This window comes from Perna viridis, chromosome 1, assembly GCF_037379345.1.
Source record: "Perna viridis isolate PV_CMFRI_1.1 ecotype Kerala chromosome 1, ASM3737934v1, whole genome shotgun sequence".
Lineage (NCBI taxonomy): Eukaryota > Metazoa > Mollusca > Bivalvia > Mytilida > Mytilidae > Perna > Perna viridis.
Genome location: NC_142445.1, coordinates 35,896,208 through 35,919,478, shown reverse-complemented (window position 1 = coordinate 35,919,478; position 23,271 = coordinate 35,896,208). Strand labels below are relative to the sequence as shown.

Here is a 23,271-nt window from a genome sequence, read left to right as displayed (position 1 = left end):
ATAAAAGAACTGGTCAACATTACACAAAAATACCAATTGGAACTACTCTGCCATTTTCACTACACTAAAAAATAAATTTGCGTAACGAGAAAGGCTGAAGAGTTTCGATTTCAAAAATACAGAAATTTATTGCTTACATGACTACAAAATTACAATTTTACGCCATCCAGGAAGTTTAAAAGACTCACACTAAAAACTTCTGATCCTTTGGTGGTGACTTTAGTCAAATTAAGCTTCTATAGAGTGTTCCATGGATGATCTATTTGAATAAAGATATACAGATGTATAAAAAAAAAAAAAAAAGATCATATTGTTGAGGAATCCATCTGTAATGTGTGGTAGGGGGAAATGTACAGAAATCACCATGTATATTTCAGCTGTAAGTGAGGATATGAACCACATTAGAATTGTTGAACTGAGTCATGATGTAGCAGGATCACTTGGTCTGAGTATAGCAGGAGGTATCGGGAGTTCACTTGGGGACACAGCAGTGATGATTGCTAATCTGACACCAGGGGGTGCTGCAGCTAAGTCACAGAAACTGAAGGTAAGGGTTACAATTTATGCAAAAACTTTTATTTAACAAGTTCAATAAAATGTAGTAAGAAACAGACCATTGTCTTCTCCAGGGGTGGGGGGTGTGGTTGGGGGCTTAGATTTTATTTTGAGTTAGAAAAATTTTCAGTTTAAGCAGCAACTGGAGTTCAATTTTGTAGTTGAAAATCTACAATAGTAATGGGAGGAATGTTGAATCATAATATTCATATATATATGGGATGGAAAATAACCCCCCCAACACTCCAATAAAAAGTTAAGGGCTATGAGCCTGTGCATATCTCTTCTGACTAGTTGTATCTAACTACTTGTCCACATGATCAAAGAAATCAAGACAAAAACTTCAGAAAATATCTTTTCTAGACAGTGTATAAGCAACTTCTAAATGTAGATGCACCAATAGGTTCAATGTCCTTAAACTAAGACCTTAATAAACTCTTCTAATCATGAAAAAAATGTTTCCACCATAGAGAGTGGTAATAGATAAGTTCACAAGACTTGTACTGTATTCTCTTGTTTCAGATTGGGGACAAAATTCTACAGATCAATGATAAAGAAACTGATGGAATGACCCATGATGAAGTGGTCCAGTTACTAAAGGGTGGAAGTCCTATTACCCTCATGGTTACTCAAGGTTAGGGGTTAATTTTATAATGCTTTTCCATGATGAAAATTCTATACTTTGACCAAATTTTGGCCATTTTTTATCTAAGTGTATTCATACAGTTTACTGTTAAAAGAAGAGTGTGTCAAATTTTAAGCAAAGTTAGAAAAATTTCTTTTCAGTAACACAGCCAAAAAAAATCTTTTTTTTTCTTTTTGTGTTTCTCATATGTAGCATTTTTGATTGTGTAAGATGAAGCAAACTTACTTAAATCACAAATGCTTGTTTCAATAAAAATATACATGTATCATATACATGTACTAGTATATCAGGGTTTACAATATATATTTTTACTGAACCAAGTGCATGGGGTTTGAATCAATTTCCCAAATATAACTACTTTTAAATTATGTAAATTACACTTGTATTTCGTAGGTGAAGAAACAAGAGTTAGTGTAAGTGGTGGTAAAGCCTCTCGTCCAGTTAGTGCTGATATGACACCCCAGGACAACACCGTCTTTGACGACGATGGGTAGGTTTTGTTGTACTGTGAAAACTGTCTTATTTGGCATTCTCTTAGTCAATGTTATGTTGAATAATATAGAATGTTGGAATACAAATGTTTTTTGAAAAACCAATGAAATCATTAACTTCAGACTTAAGTTAGTTTATTACATTGTATACTGTATAAGGGGTAATTTTCATGGGGTGGGGGGGGGAGAGGGGCTAATTTGGGCATGTTTTAGCAGTCTGTTAAAAACCCTACATAAATTGTGTAAAATATTTATTATGGGCTGAAGAGCTTGGTGCAACACTTATTATCTGACAAAATTTTTTGTATACCATTTTGCTTTAAGTTCACCAAATTTTACACCTGACAATATAAACCACAATACAATAATACAGTGATGGATAAGACATCATCCATTTTATAAAAAAGGAATAAATAGGATGCTTGTACATATACCAACTTTTTACTAACATTAACAGAAATTTAAGTTTTCTAAAAGAAAAAAGGCTTGCGTTCATTTTTGCATCTGCATTATAAAAATGGGTTTTGCATCATGAAATTGATACCATAAAATTTAACATCAAGGGAAAAGTCATTATAACCTGTTTATTTGTATGAAGCTGAAGTTTTTAATTACTTTTATCAGTTTGACAATTATTTAACTCTTGAAACTCTATTGTAGAGCACCTCCACAATGTAAGACTATAACCTTGAACAGAGGACCTGCAGGATTAGGATTTTCTATAGTGGGAGGCCATGGGAGTCCTCATGGAGATCTACCTATCTATGTCAAGAGTGTATTTGCACAAGGTGCTGCCTCAGTGGAAGGAAATTTAAAACGTGGTGATCAAATTATTTCTGTAAACGGACAAAGTTTAGAAGGATGCACACATGAAGAGGCTGTCAATGTTCTCAAAAATGCAAAAGGAAATGTGACTTTAATGGTTTTAAGTTCATAGCATAATGTACCTTTTTCATGCAACAAGTGTTATTGATAAAAGACAGAAGAGGAACAAGGGAGATAATTTAGGAATTGAACAGCGATTTCATTCTCAAGACATTCTCATGGTAGAAGTCTTGCTTTGCAATAATTTATTTGAAACAGTTAGGGCTTGTGCTCTTTTTAACATTTTGCAATGTTATCTTTGGTGTCAGTGGGAACACTGATTTTTTAAGCTCACTTTTACATTTAAATGTGTTTTTATACAAATTTTTATGGAATTTAAATGTTTTGATCACAGTGTGTTTGGGTTGAAATTAAGCTTAGTGTGGAAATAATTAGAGCATTCATTTGTTGATTTTGATTTTTTTTTTTTTTTTAAATTAGTAGTAGTTTATCAAATATTGAGTGAAATTTGAGTCTTTGGATACTTTTAGTATTTAAGTTAAGAAGACAACTTTTTGTTTGGTGGAGTAATAAAGAAGCCTCTATTTTGTATCATTAGACATTTTAAATTATCTTTCTAAAATTGCAAGCATATTAGTTTTTACCTATCTATGGTTGATTGGTATATGAGTTCAAGTCATCAAAGCTCAAGTGTGTTTGCCTGTTGTCATGTTCACTTGTCCAGCATACATTTTCAGTTACAGGTACATTCTGTAGTTTTGCTTTTCAACTAGAACTTATCTTTTGAAGTAGGAAGATCATTGAAAAGTCTTTCTAGCATTGAAAAGTATAGGGGAATGATACAGTTTTGTTTTGTTTTTTTGTTTTTTGTATACAATGGTATAATACTTTACAATCATTTTTATAGTGAGTTTGTAGTTAACTTCAGAGAATAGAGGTGGTCTTAATTTGATTGAATGATCATTACCTGATGAACTGTCTCAGTTAACTGCACAATTGACAAATTAAAACTGTCTATCAAACTTAGATTAAAATGTATATGAAGGGAAGACCAACTCTATCTAATGAAGTAAACTATTTTCCTTGCTGTAATAGAATTATTATCAATGAATCATTCTTGAAATCCATCTTTACACTTTTAAATAGTTTTAAATAATTTGCTTTTAAACCTGATCTAGGTCCTTCTTGATCGCTGATAATAGTGAAGACCCAAATGATTAACTATTGCAGTTTTGTAGTAATTCAACTTTTTTCTGATTGAAATAATTATCATCTCAACTTGGCTTTATAATAAAAATTTTTTCAATTATTTCAGACCTGTAACCTTATTGCACTTTGGTCCAGAATTAGTTGCAGCTTTTTTTAGAACACTCTTTAACAGGAAGGAAGCAACTATTTGATTTTTAATCATGACTTTTCTTTATTTATTTATTTATTTATTTATTTTAGATCTTTTGTTATATTACTTTATTTGATTTTATTTTTTTTTTCACTTTCAATTCCGGTATGTCTAAACTAATACCATATACCAACTCCTCACCCATATACCAACTCTTCACCCATTCAACAACTCATCACCCATATACCAACTCCTCACCCATTAACCATCACCATACAAATCAAATGGTTGCTTCCCTTTGTACTTAAGAATCTCACAATGTGGAAATTATAAGTGAACAAAATAGTTTCTGATAAACTGTGTCTAGTCAAAGATCTTGTCAGTATTGATCTAAACAAAAGATATTTATTTAATGGTGATTTTTTAACTCTTCAAATGTTCAAAGTTTCTGAGAACTTTGACTGTAAAAAAAATGAAAAAAAAATCTTGTTTTTCAAAGTGAAGATAAAGAAAGTAATTATAATATATTCCTAAAGTATATAGACACAATTTTATTGGCTTTAAGACAACCTTGCCTGGCAATGAATAATCTAATGCGCCGGCTAATTCTGTGTTCTTTGCATTGAAAAGAAAAAAATGGCTTAGCAAAACCAACCTATATTTTGCTAAGACTGCTTTCAGATTTGAAGATGAACATTTAAGTATCAATCCTTATAAAGTTCAGACACTGTCAATGGTAGAGGTGATTCATACTACAGAATAACCCACAGAACAATGTTTTTTTTTTTTGTTTTTGTTTTTTTTTGGGGGGGGGCATATGCTATACTTTGATGCAACAATAGTCCTTTCTGTAATTGGATCTGTATTTTGAGAAAATCATCTATGCATCACCACATCAAGAACAATAACTCTTGCAAAGTACCAATTTGGAAGTCGATAATTTTAATCTCATAAGTGCAACAATCAGTTTACTGAGTTAAGAGTGGTATTGTGAGGTTTGAGAGTTACTGAACAAGTGAAAGTAACTTTCGCAGGATTTTAATATGCATAAATCACCTCCTGTCTGATATTTATAAAGACTGCAACTTAAATTTTGATTTTTTTATCACTAAGGTTGTCAGGAGGTTTTTTGTCAGTTATAGGTTGTTAAGTTTGTCAATCTCTTTATATTTGTACAGTTGTGTAGGTTTAAATGTTAATTTTTATTTTCCAGATTTTAGCATTGTTAACATATCATTTTCTTTTTATCATCAGATCATTTCAGTTGTTATATCGAGATTTATACCAGTTTATATATTCATCAGAATAAATTACAATGTAACTTATGGTGTCTTTGTATTGTATTCCACTTCAGAAAATATTTAACTTTACTATTTAGAAACCATTGGGTCAGTGCTACTGCTGTAGGACCACAAGTCCTGGGCAGTCCCCTTGGGTGTTCACCAGCCCAATAATCAATCTATAGATAATAGATTGTGTTTAAGATAAAGAACAGGTTATGGCTTTAAGTGTAAAAAGATGAAAAAAAAACTTGTTTATTGAAGTGCTGGTAGTAAAATACATACTGTACTCCTAAAGTAGGTTTGCCTAGTAAAACCCTACCTTTATTTTGCCAATACTTCTTTCTTTCAGATTGGAAGATAAACATTTAAGTACCAATCCTTATAAAATTTAGACACTATATTTTTTCTATATTTATGTGCAGATCATAGATTATTTACTGAACTCAGCAGTAAGACAAAATTCAAAACGTCCAAAAACACCGAGGCTTCATTCCTTGTATTAAGCTCCTTTGACATACTTGGAAAAAAACTAATTAATGCAGGATTTGGCTTCTTGTTGTCATATTCATGTGTTTGGTTCTAATATTTCTAATGAGAGGTTACTCAATAAAACATGTGTACAACCATACTGAAATTCGCAATATTTATAGGATTTGATTGGTATTTTTGCATTTATTTAAGACTGCCAGTGAAAATGGGCATGAATGAAAGCTAAAATTGATAGACATATGGGACTTTGGCAAATCATTGTTAAATTATAATATGGATTATACACTGAAGTAACCGTCTAAAGTACTTTGAAGACCTCTATTGCATATGCTTTTATATTTTATAGTTGTATAATAGGGACAAAAATCAAGTTTTGATGCTGCATTTGTTAAACTGTCAAATTTTATCCATGACTTTGTAAACTCAGGTTATGGTTGACCTCTATTTATTTTTGCATATATGCAGACATTATTGAAAGATTATCATTTTTTATATATGTATATGATGATTTCATTAGAATGGAGATAACTGCACTGTAGTTGAAGATTAGCTGTCATCATTCATGATTTGATGGTCTCCAAGTAACTGTCTCATTAATTGTCTCAGCTGAAGCATTGCCAGTCAACTCAATTCACAACAGTTAAATCAAGAATTGATGGCACCAAATCATATACCATATACAGTAGTTGTCTCCTTAAGATAGATATGTAGTGTTTCACTCTAGAGACTTAAATTGGTAGTCTCTGCTACTTTGCTCAGGAGATTAGAGTGACGACTGGTTGGTTTGAAGTCAAAATAATTATGTGTTCTAGTGGGGTGGCATGTCTACCTGTGGTCAGTTGTTTCTGCGTACACATCAAAATTCAAGTATGGTCTAAGGTCGTTTTTAATATTAAAAAAAACAATTCTATTGACAGTTTAAAGATACTGAAAGTATGAACAAGAAAATGCCCACAAATGTGTTTGTTTTGTTTTTTTTTGTATTTAAGAACACATTTCCTCATAACCAAAGTAACAATAAAGAATGTAAACAAAAAAGGAATGCAAAATACAAATACTTAATGTACCAAAAATAAAAATATATTGAACACCTGGACGCAGTTGTTTGAAAGATTTACCTACTATATAAATCTATATAAATTATCTGCTAGATATATATACCTCCCTAAAATTTTACATTTCTAAATCTTCCCCCCTCCACAAATGTGGGTGGGTTAATAGGTATGGATAAAACTTTGGGTAACAGGGTTCTAGAATACTTTGTATTGTAGAGAGATGTAAAAGCAAAACACTAGTAAAATATTCTAACCTAACAGGAATGTTAACAGACAATAACATTACACTAATTCAGACCTCACATGGTCAGACAAAAATATGCTAACATGTTATTCTGTATGTGACATCAGTTTTCACACCTTTATCAGCCAATGAAAGGTGACAATTTCACAATTATTTAGTGACAAATTCAAATTACAGAGGCACTTATTGACAAACTATTGTAAAATCACATTAACTGGTGACACTAATCACCTGTTACAACTAGTATAAATTGTTATGGCACTGCATGCAAGTATAATTGTAAGAAAAAATGAAAACTCTACAAGTTGACATACAGTTGGAGTGGGGAAATGCTCGTGGACCCACCTGGGGTCTGGGAGTAAGCCAGAGCATCAACACTGCAGCCCAGCTGCTGGTAAAGTATACTCTGACCAAGTTCTGCAGGCAGGTATCTGGAAAGGTGGACTCAGCCACCAACACCAGTTGGTTCTACTAACCACTAACATCGCCCGTGACAGACCTGCATTGGTATTCAAGGTTGTAAAAACCCCCCTTATCATCATGTAAATATGATTGTCATAATAAAATGAAAACAAAGATACTGACACCCTAAACATGTACATGATTACAGTGTATCAGATTCAATAAACTATGAAATGTACATTCACAAACAAAAATACTTTCGTATTATGCAAAAATTTTAGAAAGAAATTTTAAAAAATACTATGTAACCTGTATATATAATAACCTAGGTAAATCCACTGAATATTCAGATATGTGGGAAACGTTTGAGCTTTGAGCCCTTTGGACGGACAAAAGAAGAAAGAAGACTATATTACAATATTACAATATGATGCATTAGTTAAAAAGCTAGTTATTTTATTTACCTGACTGACATTATATTTTGAATTTTTTGCATGTTGTTATGTTAAAATTTGGAATCAATAGACTTTTGTGCTAATATCCTGAGCAGTATTTGTAGCTCATTACAAAGGGCTCTATTTTTTAATAAATACAACCTTTAACCAATGCTACATACATAACCACTGAATATAGGAATTCATAACATAAATAACATGGATATAAAAGTATAGATCCTATATTTAGATCGAAATATACCTTTTTTGTAAATGCATCATAAGTTTTAACCCTATATCACACCTCTAGACCTACATCGGACACCTAGACATACCCGGTATATAGAATACCCTATATCGCACCCACAGACATACATGTATATAGAATACCCTATATCGCACTCCTAGACATATATAGAATACCCTATATTGCACACCTAGACATATATAGAATACCTATATGGCACACCCAGACATATATAGAATACCCTATATTGCACACCCAGACATATATAGAATACCCTATATCGCACACCCAGACATATATAGAATACCCTATATCACACACCTAGACATATATAGAATACACTGTATCACACACCTAGACATATATAGAATACCCTATATCACACACCTAGACATATATATATATATATATATAGAATACCCTATATCGCAGACCATACTTGAAGTATAGTTGAACTATATGAAATAATGAACATGACATGCCAAAAAATATAAAAAATCTGTATCACAAGTGGTATCAACCATCGACCTATATCACCCCACGGGTGGTGGCCTCTGGGGTGATATAGGAGTCTTGGGTTGATATTGCATGAGACACAGATTTTGACATGTAATATTAAGTAAATATACTGATAGTGGTACAACTTACACCAAAAGAATATAACATGAAAATACATCAGTTACTAACATGTAAAAAAAGTACTATGTCATACTGATATCAACGGTATTTTATACTTAAAAACCTTAGATACAGAATAAAAAATGTAAAAATACAAAATATAAAATACATCTTACTGACAACATGATGGGTAAGATACCAATCAATATACTAAAATAAGGCATCCAAGAGTTTTTATGAGCATTTATTTTTAGGTACGCAAATCCCATTCTAAATTCTAATTACATGGAGATCTACTTCAGAAGATATTACATCATACTTTAATGTATTTCTACATGGTAAATGGGTTGAGCAAAAAGAGAATAATTCAGTAAAAATGTGTTACACTCTGTGTCCCAGCCAGACTTAAATAGGGTAGGATTTTGCATGCCGTGTCCCATCAGGAGTTAAATAGAGGCTCCATTTCAGTGAAAACCATCTCTTTCATCTTAAAACCGGGTTTATAGTACTATTAACACAGAAAATGTGTACTGACTTAAATGATTAATAAATGTTTTTTAATCATAATTTCAACCCAAATGTTTTTTTTGTGCAAAAAATTGGTCCTTACCTCTGTCAAACATTTTGACTATTGGATCACTGGCAATAAGTACTTTAACACATTACTATACATGTATATGTACAAGGGCATATAGGCAATCAGTTAGTGAAGATTTCTATTTGAAAATGAAACCAGAAAGGATCAGGCCCCAATTTCACAAAACTTGAAAAATACTTAGATCTAAGAGTATTCTCAACCTCCGTGTTTATTTCAATCAAAAGCTTTGGATAACATGATGTCACAAATAGATAAGAATATTCTCAGACTTAAGTAATATTTCAAGTTTTGTGGTACCAGGGCCAAGGGATTTAACAGGAACAACAGATAACCACAAATGGGCAAAATGGGCAGTAAATAAAGTGAAATGAAGATTTGTAACAGTAAAATCTTGATTTTTACAATAAGAAATCCACTAAAAAGCAGAAAAAAATTATTCTTACAAGATAGACTTATCAGTCTTTGGCAACAAAACTAATGATAGGATAAAAAAATTGGAACAAGTGAATGACCAAAAATATTATCACATCTGCCAAAGAACACCTAGATTTAACAAGTATTCTGTACAAGCACAAGTTGAATCTTAAGGGCACTGTCCTTTTTCACCAAATGGATAAAATATCAGTTAAATTGCACCAAAAAATTTTTTTTTTTTAATTTTTCATGTAGTACTTTTCGGCCAGAAAAAGACAACCTTTTGCGCCAAATATAAATAAGGAAATTAAATATCAAAAAGGTAAAAATCTAAAATGAAACGACCATAACATAAAGAAAATGAATTAGAAATGCATGCTATATTTAAATAACTTTTTTTAACATTAACTCTCAAGCCCAGAAAAAGGAGGGTCTATATTTACATTTTTAAACTAAAATGAAAGTCTTATATTTCTTATATTTTTATGATTATACTTGCCAAAATGTGATGAACAACCAGTTATAAAGAGATTTAAAAAAAAAAATGTAAATAAGATACAATAACTACATCTAATATAGCACTAAAACAACATCAAATATAAATTTACCTGCATGTATTCTGGTGCAACAGGATCATTAATTCATTGGTGCAATTTAAGTACAAAAATCGAAAAGTAAACTGGCGCAAAAGAGTTGTGGCACAAAAGGAAAAACACAATTTTGATGCATTTTTTTTTACATATTTTGGTTATTCACAATAACCAATTGATAATTCTATTTATCAGACAGATTTTATCCAAAATTTATTGCTATTTCAACATAAATTTTAAATTATGTGATCAGCAGATTGATATTTTTGCTACAATTGTATTTTCAAGGAGTATCAAATAATGAAATTAAAGGAATTTAGCAAAATATTTAAGTATTTTTAGTCCTTTTCAATGGTTTATCTGACGTTTTTTCTTCATTTTTTAGCTATAATTAAAATCATCAGAAAACAAAGACGGGACATAAATGGTGAAAAGCAATAAAATTAAATGCACCATCACCTAAATCAAGTATGTAGAAAATACTTACAGAGATCAACAAAGGTCTAACTAGACCAAAATAATACAAAAAAAATCATAATGCATTTCAATTTTTAAATCAGCCCCCAAAAAATAACTGCTCTAAATCTCATACAAGGGGTAAGCCAATCTATTGAAAAAAAAAAACAGTCTGAAGTTCAGCTTGTTTTTCATTTAAAGAAAGCAACCAATTAATGTTCGGGTCAAAATTTAGCACATCAACTATCAGTTTATTTTTTAAAAACTATTCAATATTGCGTATATACAACCCTGATATGCCAGAATTTGTGAAAACTAAAATTCATACAATAGTTAATCCACTGCTTATCTAGACTTCTATGGCAAAAATTATTTACAGGAAATGCAGGACAACCTGACACAATTTTGTTATAAACAAACATTAAAAGAATGATTTATATTTTTCTTACCATTTTCATATTAAAACAAGTACTATCTTTAAAAAAAAAAAAGCTGACACATTAAAATTTTTTTCTTTTCCTAAGTTTCTACATTTCTTTCAAGAAAATAACACATGGCACGCAATGTCAAATTTTCGATACAGTTTTTTAATGCCACTAAGATAGCAGCATTTGGCCAATCTGGAAATATACTTGCAATTAGGTGATTTGTGTTTCCATAGAGGAGCGTCCTAAGGTCAAAAGGGTAAAAAGCGAAACTATATCGACTGCATAAAAAAAATTACCTATTACACATTTGTTAATTACTACAGAGCACTAAAAATTGTATGGTTCAAAATAGGCACTTAATGGACTTGAAAAAAAAACAATAACAAATAAGGTATAAGTAAATTATATTCAAACACGAAGTAACTACCTATATTAACCAGTAAACTAAAGAATGAAATGGATTAAATAATAGCTCAAATATAGACCTTTATGGCAACATGGAGGTGCAAGTTAATAGGAAGCAGAATGGTGTGAACAAAAATTCATCATCAACTTGAAAGAGTAATCAAGGGAACCAAGTTTCCACCAGAAACAAAGAAAGTAATTCAATTGAAAAATTGTAAATAATTACAACTAATTACAATTATATTTTTAATTATCCCAGGTCTGTCATCAAGAAGTTATGTCAGACAGAATGCAAAATAACAAGAGTCCCAAATAATCATTTTTAAAAATAAACGATATCTTGGATGTCTAAAATTCAAATTAAAGGGAAAGACCACCTTTGCATTAAGTTAGGCTCTTATGATAAATCATTCCCACGTAAACAAAAATAAATAACCTTTAATGCAAAATGCACTTTTATAAAATGCTCAAGGCTATGCAAAGTTTGAAATCCTTGAAATATAAGTGGATAACCATCTTGCAGAACTCTTCTATCTGAAAGAGTAATCAAGGGAAACAAGGTTATAGCGGTAAGGAAGATCATAGCCTGATTTTATTGATTTTTAACGATAGCTTCCTACCGGCTCGTGACGTCACTAAGTCAGTTTGATACGGGTACAAGTACTGCAAATAATATGTAAACAAAGAATATTCTGTAAATATTTCTACGATCATTTTTACCTAATCACCAAAACACGATGAATTTTCAAGCTTACGATTGCACGAATGATTAAATAAAAAGAAATGTTCTAAAAGTGTTTTTTTTTTACCAGCAACATGAACATTCTTCGGAAGTAGCCATAAGATTTTACTTACTAATACTATGATTTCCCGCCATATTTCTGCTCTTTACCTTTAGTAAAAGACAAAACCAGAAGTTCCGAATGAAAATGCTACAGCTGGTACTTAATAAGAGTCTAACCACATAAAGTAATAAATTAGCAGGGAACCAAAAATATGGCGGGAAATCATGTTATTTCACCTCTTCAATTGTGAGATAATAGGGAACATTTCAAAATACAAAAAACCGCAAACAATCTGAGGTGACTTGGAGTATAATCGTGGTCTCTTGACAGTTGGTAATCCAGCATCAAGTAGAGATAGTCATCTGGCTGCAAATCCTTTTGTTCGTCAATGTCTGACATTGCTTACTTGTTGTGCCTCAATCTCTTCTATTAATTTTGGGTTGAAATTATAGGGGAAAAGTCCCAAATTTGCGATTTCTTCGGACATAGCAATCAATTTCCTATTTACTTTCACTTTACAAACCAACTTCGTGACGTCACAGTTCAACCAATCATAGTGGCGCCCATAAGTGCGCGGGAAATTCAAATTTCCTAATAATAAATTTCGATTAATTAATTAAGAAAAGGAAATTATTTTGTTTCAATTTAATTTTCATGAATATTTAACAGATTAATTTCGATATTTATGACTTGCACAATAACATGGTTTTCTCCTTTAAATAGCAAAAGAAGATTAGAAGTACAATGTACATAAAATTTTACTTTACAAGAACTTCATATTGCAATGAATGACATCCCTTCTTTTTTCATCACTAACTCAGTAAAAAAGACAAACAATAACAAAATGCCGGAATTTTAGATAAAGCAAAAATTGCATTTGTGGTTCAAAACATATTTTTTATATATTTTAATGCTGATTTTTATTTATTTATTTTCTTTTTTTAAAGTTTTTTGATCAATTTTATACATGAAAAGGACAATTTTTTTCAAATAAAAGGGGGGTGTAAATCCCCTGTACCCCCTTTCGATCCACCACTGCCTAGTCAAATAGAAATTCTGTCCTCCCTTACTACTCCATTATCATGAAAAAGAAGAAAGTAGCTACTATAATTAAAACTACATTTTTGAACATTTGACATCTTATAGCCCTTAAAATAAAATCATACTCCACTTATATAAGTATACAGCATATGATCTGTCAAGCTTTTTTTAAACCTGATCTTTTTAAGGCTATTTTCTTTACTCAGCTCTCCAAGAAAAAACCACAGTTGTCTATTAACACTGTAGTAACGTTGTATAGGTACTCTAACATTGAACGAAGTCCGATGTGAATACATGAAATACAATACTTGTTGGTCAGTACTCATTATTTTCATTTGCATCATGTCGTGAACTGCCTGTTTATAGTCCTCAACTAATAGAAGTAAATATTCTGGTCTACCCATGAAAATACCACCTGCCAGGAATACCATGTTGTCGAAAACCATGGCCCATGGCGTAGCTTCTTTTCTGAATCTATTTATTTGTGAGTATGCAATATGGTCATCTTTGAAATCCTCTGGCAATTCCAGAGTAAAAATTCCTTCCTGTTCACCTCGAAAGTAACCTATGTCTATCCAAGCTAAATGTTTTGTCTTTACTAATCCTTCCCTTATAGCTTTATCAATAACATCATATTTTACATGCATTGCACTGGAGTACCCAGGAAAAACTGTGTTTGGATAATACTGAGGGTACCCGTCTTGTTTGAAAATTTTATATATGTTTGGCTGGATTTGAAATGCCCAAAAATCTGTTTGCTGCACAATAAACACCAGTGTCATATTTTTTGGAAACTTTGACCGCACTGCCTTAAACTGAAGACCTAAATCTGGTAAGTCTGTGTACAAAATGACTGTGTTATTTATGTATCCATAATTCTTCATCCATTCATAGTATGTCTCTGTACTAAATTTAATAATAGGACCTTTTTTAAATGTGCCAAGATTAAAATAAGCAGTAACTAGAGTCAGTCCTTCTGTGTTATTGATACTAGAAAAAGGTTCTTTTCCTGTCAGTAAATACGGTGGAATTGGTTTCTGAAAAAAAAAAAAAAAAAAAAAACATTTATAATTAAACACTGAAAAGATTAAGATGCCAGCACATACTGATACTTGGTGTCCTCTTCTGACAACATTCATGTAGTTCACATTTTGTTGTTGTCGCTGTTGTTGATGTTAGTTTTTTTTTCTTTTGCTTTTATTAATCCTGTATTTTTTGGTTGGTTATTTTCATTAAACTCACCTTAATCTTAATATCAGTCCATCCATCTTTAAACACATAATCTTGAAGACTCACTATTAAATAAAGTATTTCAAATTAGCATAAAAAAGTATGTATCAGTTTGAAAAGAAAATTTCACATAAACTAATTATTGTGTCCAGTGTCCAAGCGAGCCTAAATGAGAGGAAATAACAAAATTTCTGAACTGATAAAATCGAGGCTAAAGTCAAAAAGAAAGTCTGTATAACAAATGGCAATATCAGGGTAAATAAAAGAATTGCAATGCCCCTTTTCCTGTTGTGTCTCCCTCATTCAGCCTTTCTGATGTGTGCCCTTCTGATGTATATTATATAACCCACTACCCTGAATATTATTTTAGTCAAAACTGTCTTCATTATCTAAAAATTTCCGAGTTCAGTTTCATTACTTCATGTATCTTAAAGTTCTTTATTGTATCCAGGTAAAGACAAATGACAATATAATAGCATTTAAGGAGGTAGACCTAGGGTAAGGGACACAACTCTTACAAATCATTGGAACATTGGCATTTACAAAAATGTCATGTAAGGCATCAAAGTAACTTGGACTGACTTATTTCTGTTTCAAATGAAAGCTTGATAGGCTTAGGCATAACTGATTATGATACAAGCATAACAATGATTTCAAGAGTTATGTCCCTTACCATAAGTCTACTTTATATTTTACCCACAGTGACTAAATTAGGAATTAGGAGTAGTGTAAGTACAACTTCTTCTAAGAAACATGCAAAATGAGAAAAATCTGAAACATTCATGTCAAAAACCCACCAATCTCACTATATAATTTCACTCAAGAAAGTCTTCGCTTTTTGGAATGACCACAATTTGTTCTCTGCATAACTGGATATACTTGGAATTTTTTTTTTAAATTAAGGTTTTTTCTTACAGAGTTACATGTATCTGCCCTTGAAATGTTCATTTGCAGTATATTTCAAAGAAATGTTAACTCATTTTACCAAAATTGTATAGAAAATGTTCTCTTTATTTGTTGATTCTGGTGAAACATGAAGGTGTATTCTCATACTTACATAAAGTGACAAAGAAAATATACACAAGCCCTGGAATAAGGAATGGTATAGGTAACCAGTTTTGTAAGGCTTTAAAAAGAGACCTGAGAAACATCTGAAAAAAAAAGTTAATTTGTATTAAGACATTTGTACCATACACATCTATTTAGCAACATTTACATATGTACATTGGTTGATCTATATAATAAATGTACAAGATCTACATTGTAAAAATAGACTGACTGATTGATGGATATATACTGTACATATACATTTGTAAGAAATAGTTAAGTGCAAAAGTACATGTATGTATTATAAGTACAGGTATTTAAACATCTGTGACTTAGAACTCTTATAAGTCTCTAACATCGGACCATACCAATACACAAGAATACCCAAGAACACCCCAGAATACATCAAAATATACATTTGAACTACCAAATTGATTGAAATGTGTTTTATTTGATGAAAGATAATGTTTTTATTCAGTTTTTTCTGGATTTTTTTTTTTCGACAAACACCCGGAATTTATCAATGTGACCAATTACACAATGCTAAGTATGCATCGATTTGTTTTCTTTGATGCATGTTGACTAAGATCACTGCGCTGTATCAATAAGAAAATGTTTGTAATGTAAACGGATAAGTTTAGCGCTGGCCATGCGCTGCATTTCCTTAATGTCATGGTCAGGTTTACAGTGTTCAGTCAAGCAAATCTGTGGCGATAATTACGGCGGTAATTTCTGTGATAGGTTTTATTGTTATCTATCATTAAATATCACATCTCAATAGAAATTACATGTTTTCTATAATTATCATGATTTTTCTATAATGTCATGGGGTATTCTTGGGTGTTTCTATGGACCCTCTAATATCTCCCCAGTAGTCTCCTGTACAAGTATATTCATTCTTATTCACAACTGAAGCAGTGTTCTCCCCAGGCCCTTAAAGCACTGCAGTATTGACCTCAGTACTGTGCTATCTTGCTACCAGTGCTGTGCTATAAAGTTTAATATGAGGATTAAAAATCAATGACAAGAAATGTGTGTGCCCTGAGGTCATTTATGGCATCCTACAAGAAATAGCAGTAAACATGCTATGGTCTGTTGATCTAACACATGTCTGAAGCCAATCATAATTATGATATTGCCAACAAGATTCTTAATCAGTCACTCCATCTGGCCACAAATTAATTTTAAGGAGGGCGTCAATCAGTCTGAAGTACACATGTACACATGTACACATGTACAGTAATTATCAATAAGACTAAATATATTGTTCTATACTAAGTATTTAAGTTTTTAATCTTTCTTATACTTTTTTACTTTACTTTAGGCAATCAACACATGTACAGTACTTAAAACTCAATGAAATGTAACACAACTGATGTGTATTTCTAAAATGAAATGGTCCTCTAGCTCTTATTTAATATGTAATACTATCAAGTACAAAAATGTACATTATCATACATTTACATATTCATGTAAAAACAAGAAATCAACTAAAACTGAAATGTGACAAGTCAAAATAATTTCCAAAAAGTGGACAATGATGATATATGTAAATTAAGTAACACTCCAGCTAAGAATCATGCAAAATGTGATTCGTGGTTGGAAACCCTACATATTTTTATTTTTTATATTTTGTTTAAAATGCTTTAGTAAACAGAAATTAACATTGGGTTTTTCATATAACCTGTGCTCATAGGAGATAAAAATTATACAGAATGCATTGTATAGATTTCAAAATTAAGGGAGATAACCCAGTAAATGACACTCAAATACAATAGAATCTACTGGATTTTCAATGTTGATTATCTCCCAAGAGCAGACAAGATCGGAATGAATAATTTCACATTTCATAATATACACCCATAAAACAACTTAATTACAAAAATAAAAATATGAACCCTTTTTTTGGGATGTATCACATTTTTCAGATTTTGCATGATTCTTACAAAGACAGCTATTTAAGTATATATAAATTCCTACCTTAGCAAACATAAATACATCCACGACTCTTAAATATAATTTCCCTATTATTATCTTCATAAGAGTAGTTGAAAGTGACCTATCTCTGGCATTGCTACCAACTGGTATCCTACATGCAGTTAACATTTAGATGTAGATGTATATAATTATCACATATGATGGTGAAAGGCAAAGCAATTAGCTCCTTATTCACTATGAATAAAAGTAGCAATCAATTCAAAGTGACCTGGCAAGTTTTGTATAAGAAAAATAAAAAAAATCTATGCCCCTAGGAAGAACACATGCAATATGTTGACAGATTAATGAATGGCTCTACAACAGTGCCTCAGTTTATTCCAGTGGTGTGAATCAGATAAAAGTGTTTATTACACCAATATACCCAGCCAAAATATCATAATTGTTGTACCATTTTTGTTATTTTGCGTACATCATCATTACATGCAAATTGTTCATGTTTGACAAGCAAGGATGGACTTGATAAATGTACATGTATGTGGATAATCTTTTTTGGATTTGGATCAACGTCCTTTCACTTTTTCCTGGTCCTTACATTTTAGTAAATGGGAGTAAAAGGCCCATTAAATTTACCATTCAAACTTTTTGAAATGTAAAAATGACCCTCTGAACTTTTTACACGGTCTCTCTTAATCTTAATCAAAAGGAAATTATGACCCATTTTGTTTTATCTACGGAGTTAGGATTTAATTTATGATTATTAAGAATATGATGTTTTCAAGTAAATAACAGCTTATAGGTGAGTAATAATAATTTTATCTTTAAATAATATTGCTAAGCATCTGTAAACTGGGAGGTGGTCTGGAGTCCCACTGAATCAAGGAATATGTAATTTTTGTAAAAAAAAAAAGGGGTGGGAGATGAATTTTACATATTCTTCCAGTGTAATAATCCAATGGTTAAGTATTTAAGATCTCATTACATCCCAGATTATTACTCAAAGCACCCGAATATATATTTTAATTTGGTGGGTCACTGTCTCTCTGTGAAGTTCAATTATACAAAAAATTGCTAATACTACAATTATGTGTCATATAAATGTGTATTTGTATTGCATATATATTATGATACTGAATGATTCTGTGTATTGTATCTGTGTATTTGTCTTATTTATGTACATGTTTGTGTGCTTTGTCCTCTTGTACACCTTCTGTGTCTGAGGCTATCAATAAATCTTGTCTTGTCTTGTATAAATTGGGACCTGATTTTTAACTAGAGGCTCAAGAGAGCCTGAATCGCTCACCTGGTAAACCATTTGCTTATTTGAAAAACTTGAGAATGAGACAGACTAAGTTAAATTCAACTAAATTGTCAAATGCAAGAAATGCTTTTCATAGCATTTTCATGACCTGAACCAGAATTTTGCCAAAGGCAACAATTTTTGAATTTTTTTCAAAAACCTGTCTTATGACCCCTAAGTTCCATTTTTAGTATAGGCAGCCATATCTATTCACGGATTAAAAATCACAAGATTTATTTTGAGCACAATACACTAAAGAACTATTATGCTTATTTTCATTCAATGACCTTAAATGGTTTTAGAGAAGAAGATTTTCAAAGTTGTACATGTGAAAAAACAAACAACAAAAAAACTGTTTCAGGAGCCATAACTCCTACATTAGTTAATGAATGGTTTTGAAAATTTCGGCATAGGTCCTTCTCATGATGCTTAACAATTTTCCCCTCTGCCAGAAATTTGCTATTAAGGCAATGGTTTTTGAGTTATTTGCAAAAAACTGCCTTCTGACTCCTACGTTCTATTTTAAGTAACAGCAGCCATGTTTTTCCACAAATAAAAAATCCAAATGGTCATTTTGTGTGGGATACCCTAAGGAACATATATGCCAATTTTAATTGAATTCTGTGCAATGGATTTTGAGAAATTGCACATGTGAAAAATGCAAAAAAAAAACTGTTGCTGGGGCCGTAACTCCTACATCAGTTGATGAGTCGTTTTGAAAATTTCAGCATAGGTCCATCTCATGATGCTGAAGAATAAAATCCCTGCCAAAAATTTGCTAAAGGCAACGGTTTTTTAATTATTGGCAAAAAAACTGCCATCTGACCCCCTATGTTCTATTTTTAGTAATGGTGGCCACGTTTTTTCATGGATAATGGATCAAAAATCCCAACCGTCATTTTGTGCACAGCACCCTAAGGAACAATCATGTCAAGTTTAAAACCTGTCAGTCTGGTAGTTTCAGAGGAGAAGATTTTTTAAAATTTGTCCACGACAACGGACACCAAGTGAGTCATAAAAACAAAATAGCCCAACCTTAAAAACCTTGGTAAGAGCTTTAATTTAATGTCATGTGTACTATTAACTTTATACATCTTTTCATAAATGTCAATTGCATCCAGGATAATTTCATACATATATACTTAGTAAGAATTTTTTTAAAATGTTCTGTTCTTAGCATATATTTAAAATAGCAAAATGCTCTCTTCGTACAGAATAACTGATTAGGTTCCCCCTAAAAACATCACAATACATCTGCCATATTCTAACCTAATTAATTTCACATAACAGTACATGAGTAGCTGAAAATTTAGAAAGTTCAATGCAACATGCTTAATTGGACTTGGAAGAATAACGGTTCAATATTGTAGAGCAGCCAAAATGCATTGACAGTATATTGTATTGTCACTATTGGGGGGAGGGGTACTAGTGGGAAAGAAATGTAATAAACACATCCTATGAAAATTAAAATTTTATTTAAAAAGTGATTTGGATTACAGTATAAAGACAACAACAATATATGGACTAGAAAAAAAAAAACCAATATAGGAACTGAGTACAAATCAGAAAAAAAAACACTCAGCAAAGCCTAGTGTTTTACCACAGTTCTAAGCTTCATCCATATAATGTTTATCAATACACTGTTATTGTCTATGTCATACATATGAACCTACCAGCGGTAATTCAATTCTACCAGAATTAGAATCTTCTACCGTTCTATCGTTGAAACAGAAAATCTACTGATTTCCAAACATTATACCATAAACAAAAAGAAAAAAACCTGAGGGGATCGAAAAAATGACATCTCCAGTTGATCTCAGGTACACCGATGAATTAGGGTCATAAACAGTAATTTAGAGCTTAAGTGGTTATCTATGAGATGTAATTTAAAAGCAGGGTAGGAAACTCACTCAAATTCTAGCCAGTCCTGAATACATTTTTTCCATATATTTACTATATGGCTATATAAAAATTTTTGCTAAAATTAGCCAGTCCTGCCAAAAAATACCCAGTCTTGGGCTGGCAGGCAGGCTACTATTTCTAACTCTGTTAAAAGGTGTGATGATTATATAACAACAGATGATTAATAATTATCCAAAGTTTTAGTGGCACACGCTTAAATGATTAAATGATTTATTACCTATTGGAACTCATTGTGAAAATATTGATGTGGAGCATTTGATCTTTTGATGGTTATGGAAACACTGACATTGCATCTACTGAAAATGAAATTGACTTAAAGTATGGCTTGTTTTTTATACAAGTCAATGAAGGAACTATGTGACTTTTTCAATTTTGAGCTCTCTTATCAACTGTCAAAATGCCAAAATGTAATGTTTCATCTTCAGCACCTCCTGCCAAGAAGCATAGTACTATTCCAAATTCAATGATGCATGGAAGTCAAAGTTAAAGTGGTGTCAAGCCAGTAATGACTATTTGAAATGAAATCATTTTGATGCATATTTATGCAGTAGTAGATATTGTAGTGACAATTTATAAATGAAAATTATTTATTTAATGGTAGCTATATAGTAATGATCACACTTTTAAATTTAAAATTATTTCTGTTTATGTTGTTCTTGCTATGTAAAAATTGCCATTGATAAATAAAATCCTTAAAATGTTCAAGTGTTAATCCATCAAAACGGTCATTCTAACTATTCAAATAATCTAAGAGTATTCAGCATTTTTTCTCACGGAAACAGACTTAATGCAAGGTTTTCATAAGGCTAAAAATAATATGTCTGTTTAGGGTTACATTCCTCCCAAAATTAGGGTAGGTCTGTAGGCATTTTCATTTTTTTTTTCTTTCATTTTATTTTTTCTCAACTAAAGTTGAGCCTATATTTATAAAATAGCATCATGTTTAAGTCATGAAAGTGTATGGTTTTAAGTAGAAAGTTTAATTTTTAACATACACACCTATTAATCATGTCTTTTATTACAATACACTTATTTTTTGTAGGAATTTTGAACAAAATATCAGTTCATTGTATTTACACTTGGATTTATGTGATAAAAATCAGTCTTCTATTCAAATGCCATTGTGACCTGGTTTTAAATGTACTTTCGGTTTTACCAGAAATGATCCATATTATACTGGAAATTGGCAGAAATTACTGATTTAGTCAATTTTGGAGAAAAAATGTATTAAGGTCGGGAGAAAAAATTAGGGTCAGTCGGGAAACCTGAAACATATATTTTTTTGGCCTAAGTTTCACACATATTTGACTTGTTACACCGCAAAAAAAAACACCAATAAAACACCCTCCAGTTTTCAAACCAAATCTCCAGCTGAAAAATGACAAATCTCCTGTTTTGAAGGAATGACTTTATCACATGTATGTCAATGTATATGCTATGTCATATATCTTCACCTTGCGCCCCGTGCAGGTCCGGGTGTTAAAAGAATAGGCCTGCAGCAGCGCTAAGCTTGTCATAAAAGGCGACTTAATAGTGCTCAGAACCTTAGCCGGAGGCTAGGGCGCTCTTCCCATAGAGCGACTGGGTTGTGTGCCCCAGGTGGTGGAATGGGGTACCCCTGGCGTGTTGCATGCTGGGGTTGTCGGGCTATAATACGGAAAACCTGACCGCAAACCATAGTGGTTTACCGTGTTAAGAAAGATGCCACATTCCTCGTACGTTAAAGAACCCTACTGTGGTATACTCCCAGAGTAGGAACCATAGGGCTCCGCCACAGGAGGCTAAATTGCCCGACCCTACCCACCTCTCCCTATTTCCAGTGGCAATCAAAATCTGTCGACCCTATTGTCCTTGTGTCCCATCCCTTTTCCATTTCACCTTCATTTCATCATCAATTTCATGTTCATCGTCTGAATATAGCTGAAATATTGCTGCTTGGATGTTAAACCCCAACAAACAAACAAACAATATCTTCACCTTGCAGAACTACCCAACCTATACTGGCTAGTATAGTTAGTACATGACCAGATACATATACTCGAACTAATAAACTTCTGCATGACTAAGCACCTTTGAAAACTTTCCTGCATGGCCTGATCCCAGAATTTGCTGTTCCAATCAATGGCTACATTCAGTCGTATAAATGTTTTGTAACAGGAGACTAACAGTATATACCCAATGTGAAGTCACGTCACATGTCATGTTCCAGTTCCAGCTTTTACTAGGCTCTTGGAATCTTGCGGCGTAATTTTACATTAGCAGACTTTATTATTAATGGTTCCTTAGGTTTTGAAAAAAATTCGTAATTCGCTCACGTAAAGTAGAAAATTCACTGGCAAGAAGATCGAGAATATCAGGGGATATCACAGGGAAAGGGGAAGGAAACAGAGAAATATAACCCAAGAAAATGGCGATTATTTCCTCTCGGAAAAGCTTTGGGTTCTTTAAAAATGCCCGATAAATATAAAAAGTAACGCTGTGTTCTCGCTAA

The 23,271-nt window shown here is 31.9% G+C and overlaps 2 protein-coding genes across 13 annotated transcripts in view; one reads left to right on the top strand and one right to left on the bottom strand.

Moving 5' to 3' along the window:
* The window catches only part of LOC148628555 (multiple PDZ domain protein-like), a 157,630-nt gene extending 152,449 nt beyond the window's left edge, over window positions 1-5,181 (top strand). For all 11 annotated transcript variants that reach the window (XM_088590015.1, XM_088590004.1, XM_088589983.1 and 8 more), the window contains 4 exons: window positions 378-547; window positions 1,078-1,189; window positions 1,595-1,691; window positions 2,353-5,181. In XM_088590015.1, the coding sequence (XP_088446141.1) occupies window positions 378-547; window positions 1,078-1,189; window positions 1,595-1,691; window positions 2,353-2,629 (656 nt within the window). In that variant the 3' untranslated portion in view covers window positions 2,630-5,181. The remainder of the gene's footprint in view (window positions 1-377; window positions 548-1,077; window positions 1,190-1,594; window positions 1,692-2,352) is intronic.
* Window positions 5,182-6,496: 1,315 nt separating this feature from the next.
* Window positions 6,497-23,179, bottom strand: LOC148628554 (uncharacterized). Of its 2 annotated transcripts, XM_088590095.1 has the most exons (4): window positions 22,851-23,178; window positions 15,633-15,726; window positions 14,588-14,640; window positions 6,497-14,382 (listed from the first exon to the last, which is right to left on the bottom strand). In XM_088590095.1, the coding sequence occupies exons 2-4, from the start codon at window positions 15,724-15,726 to the stop codon at window positions 13,465-13,467; spliced, it is 1,065 nt and encodes a 354-aa protein (XP_088446221.1). In that variant the 5' UTR covers window positions 22,851-23,178; the 3' UTR covers window positions 6,497-13,464. The 2 variants fall into 2 exon arrangements, with proteins under 2 accessions (XP_088446221.1, XP_088446230.1); XM_088590104.1 differs by lacking the exon at window positions 14,588-14,640 and having other exon boundaries at window positions 22,851-23,179.
* Window positions 23,180-23,271: the final 92 nt, after the last annotated feature.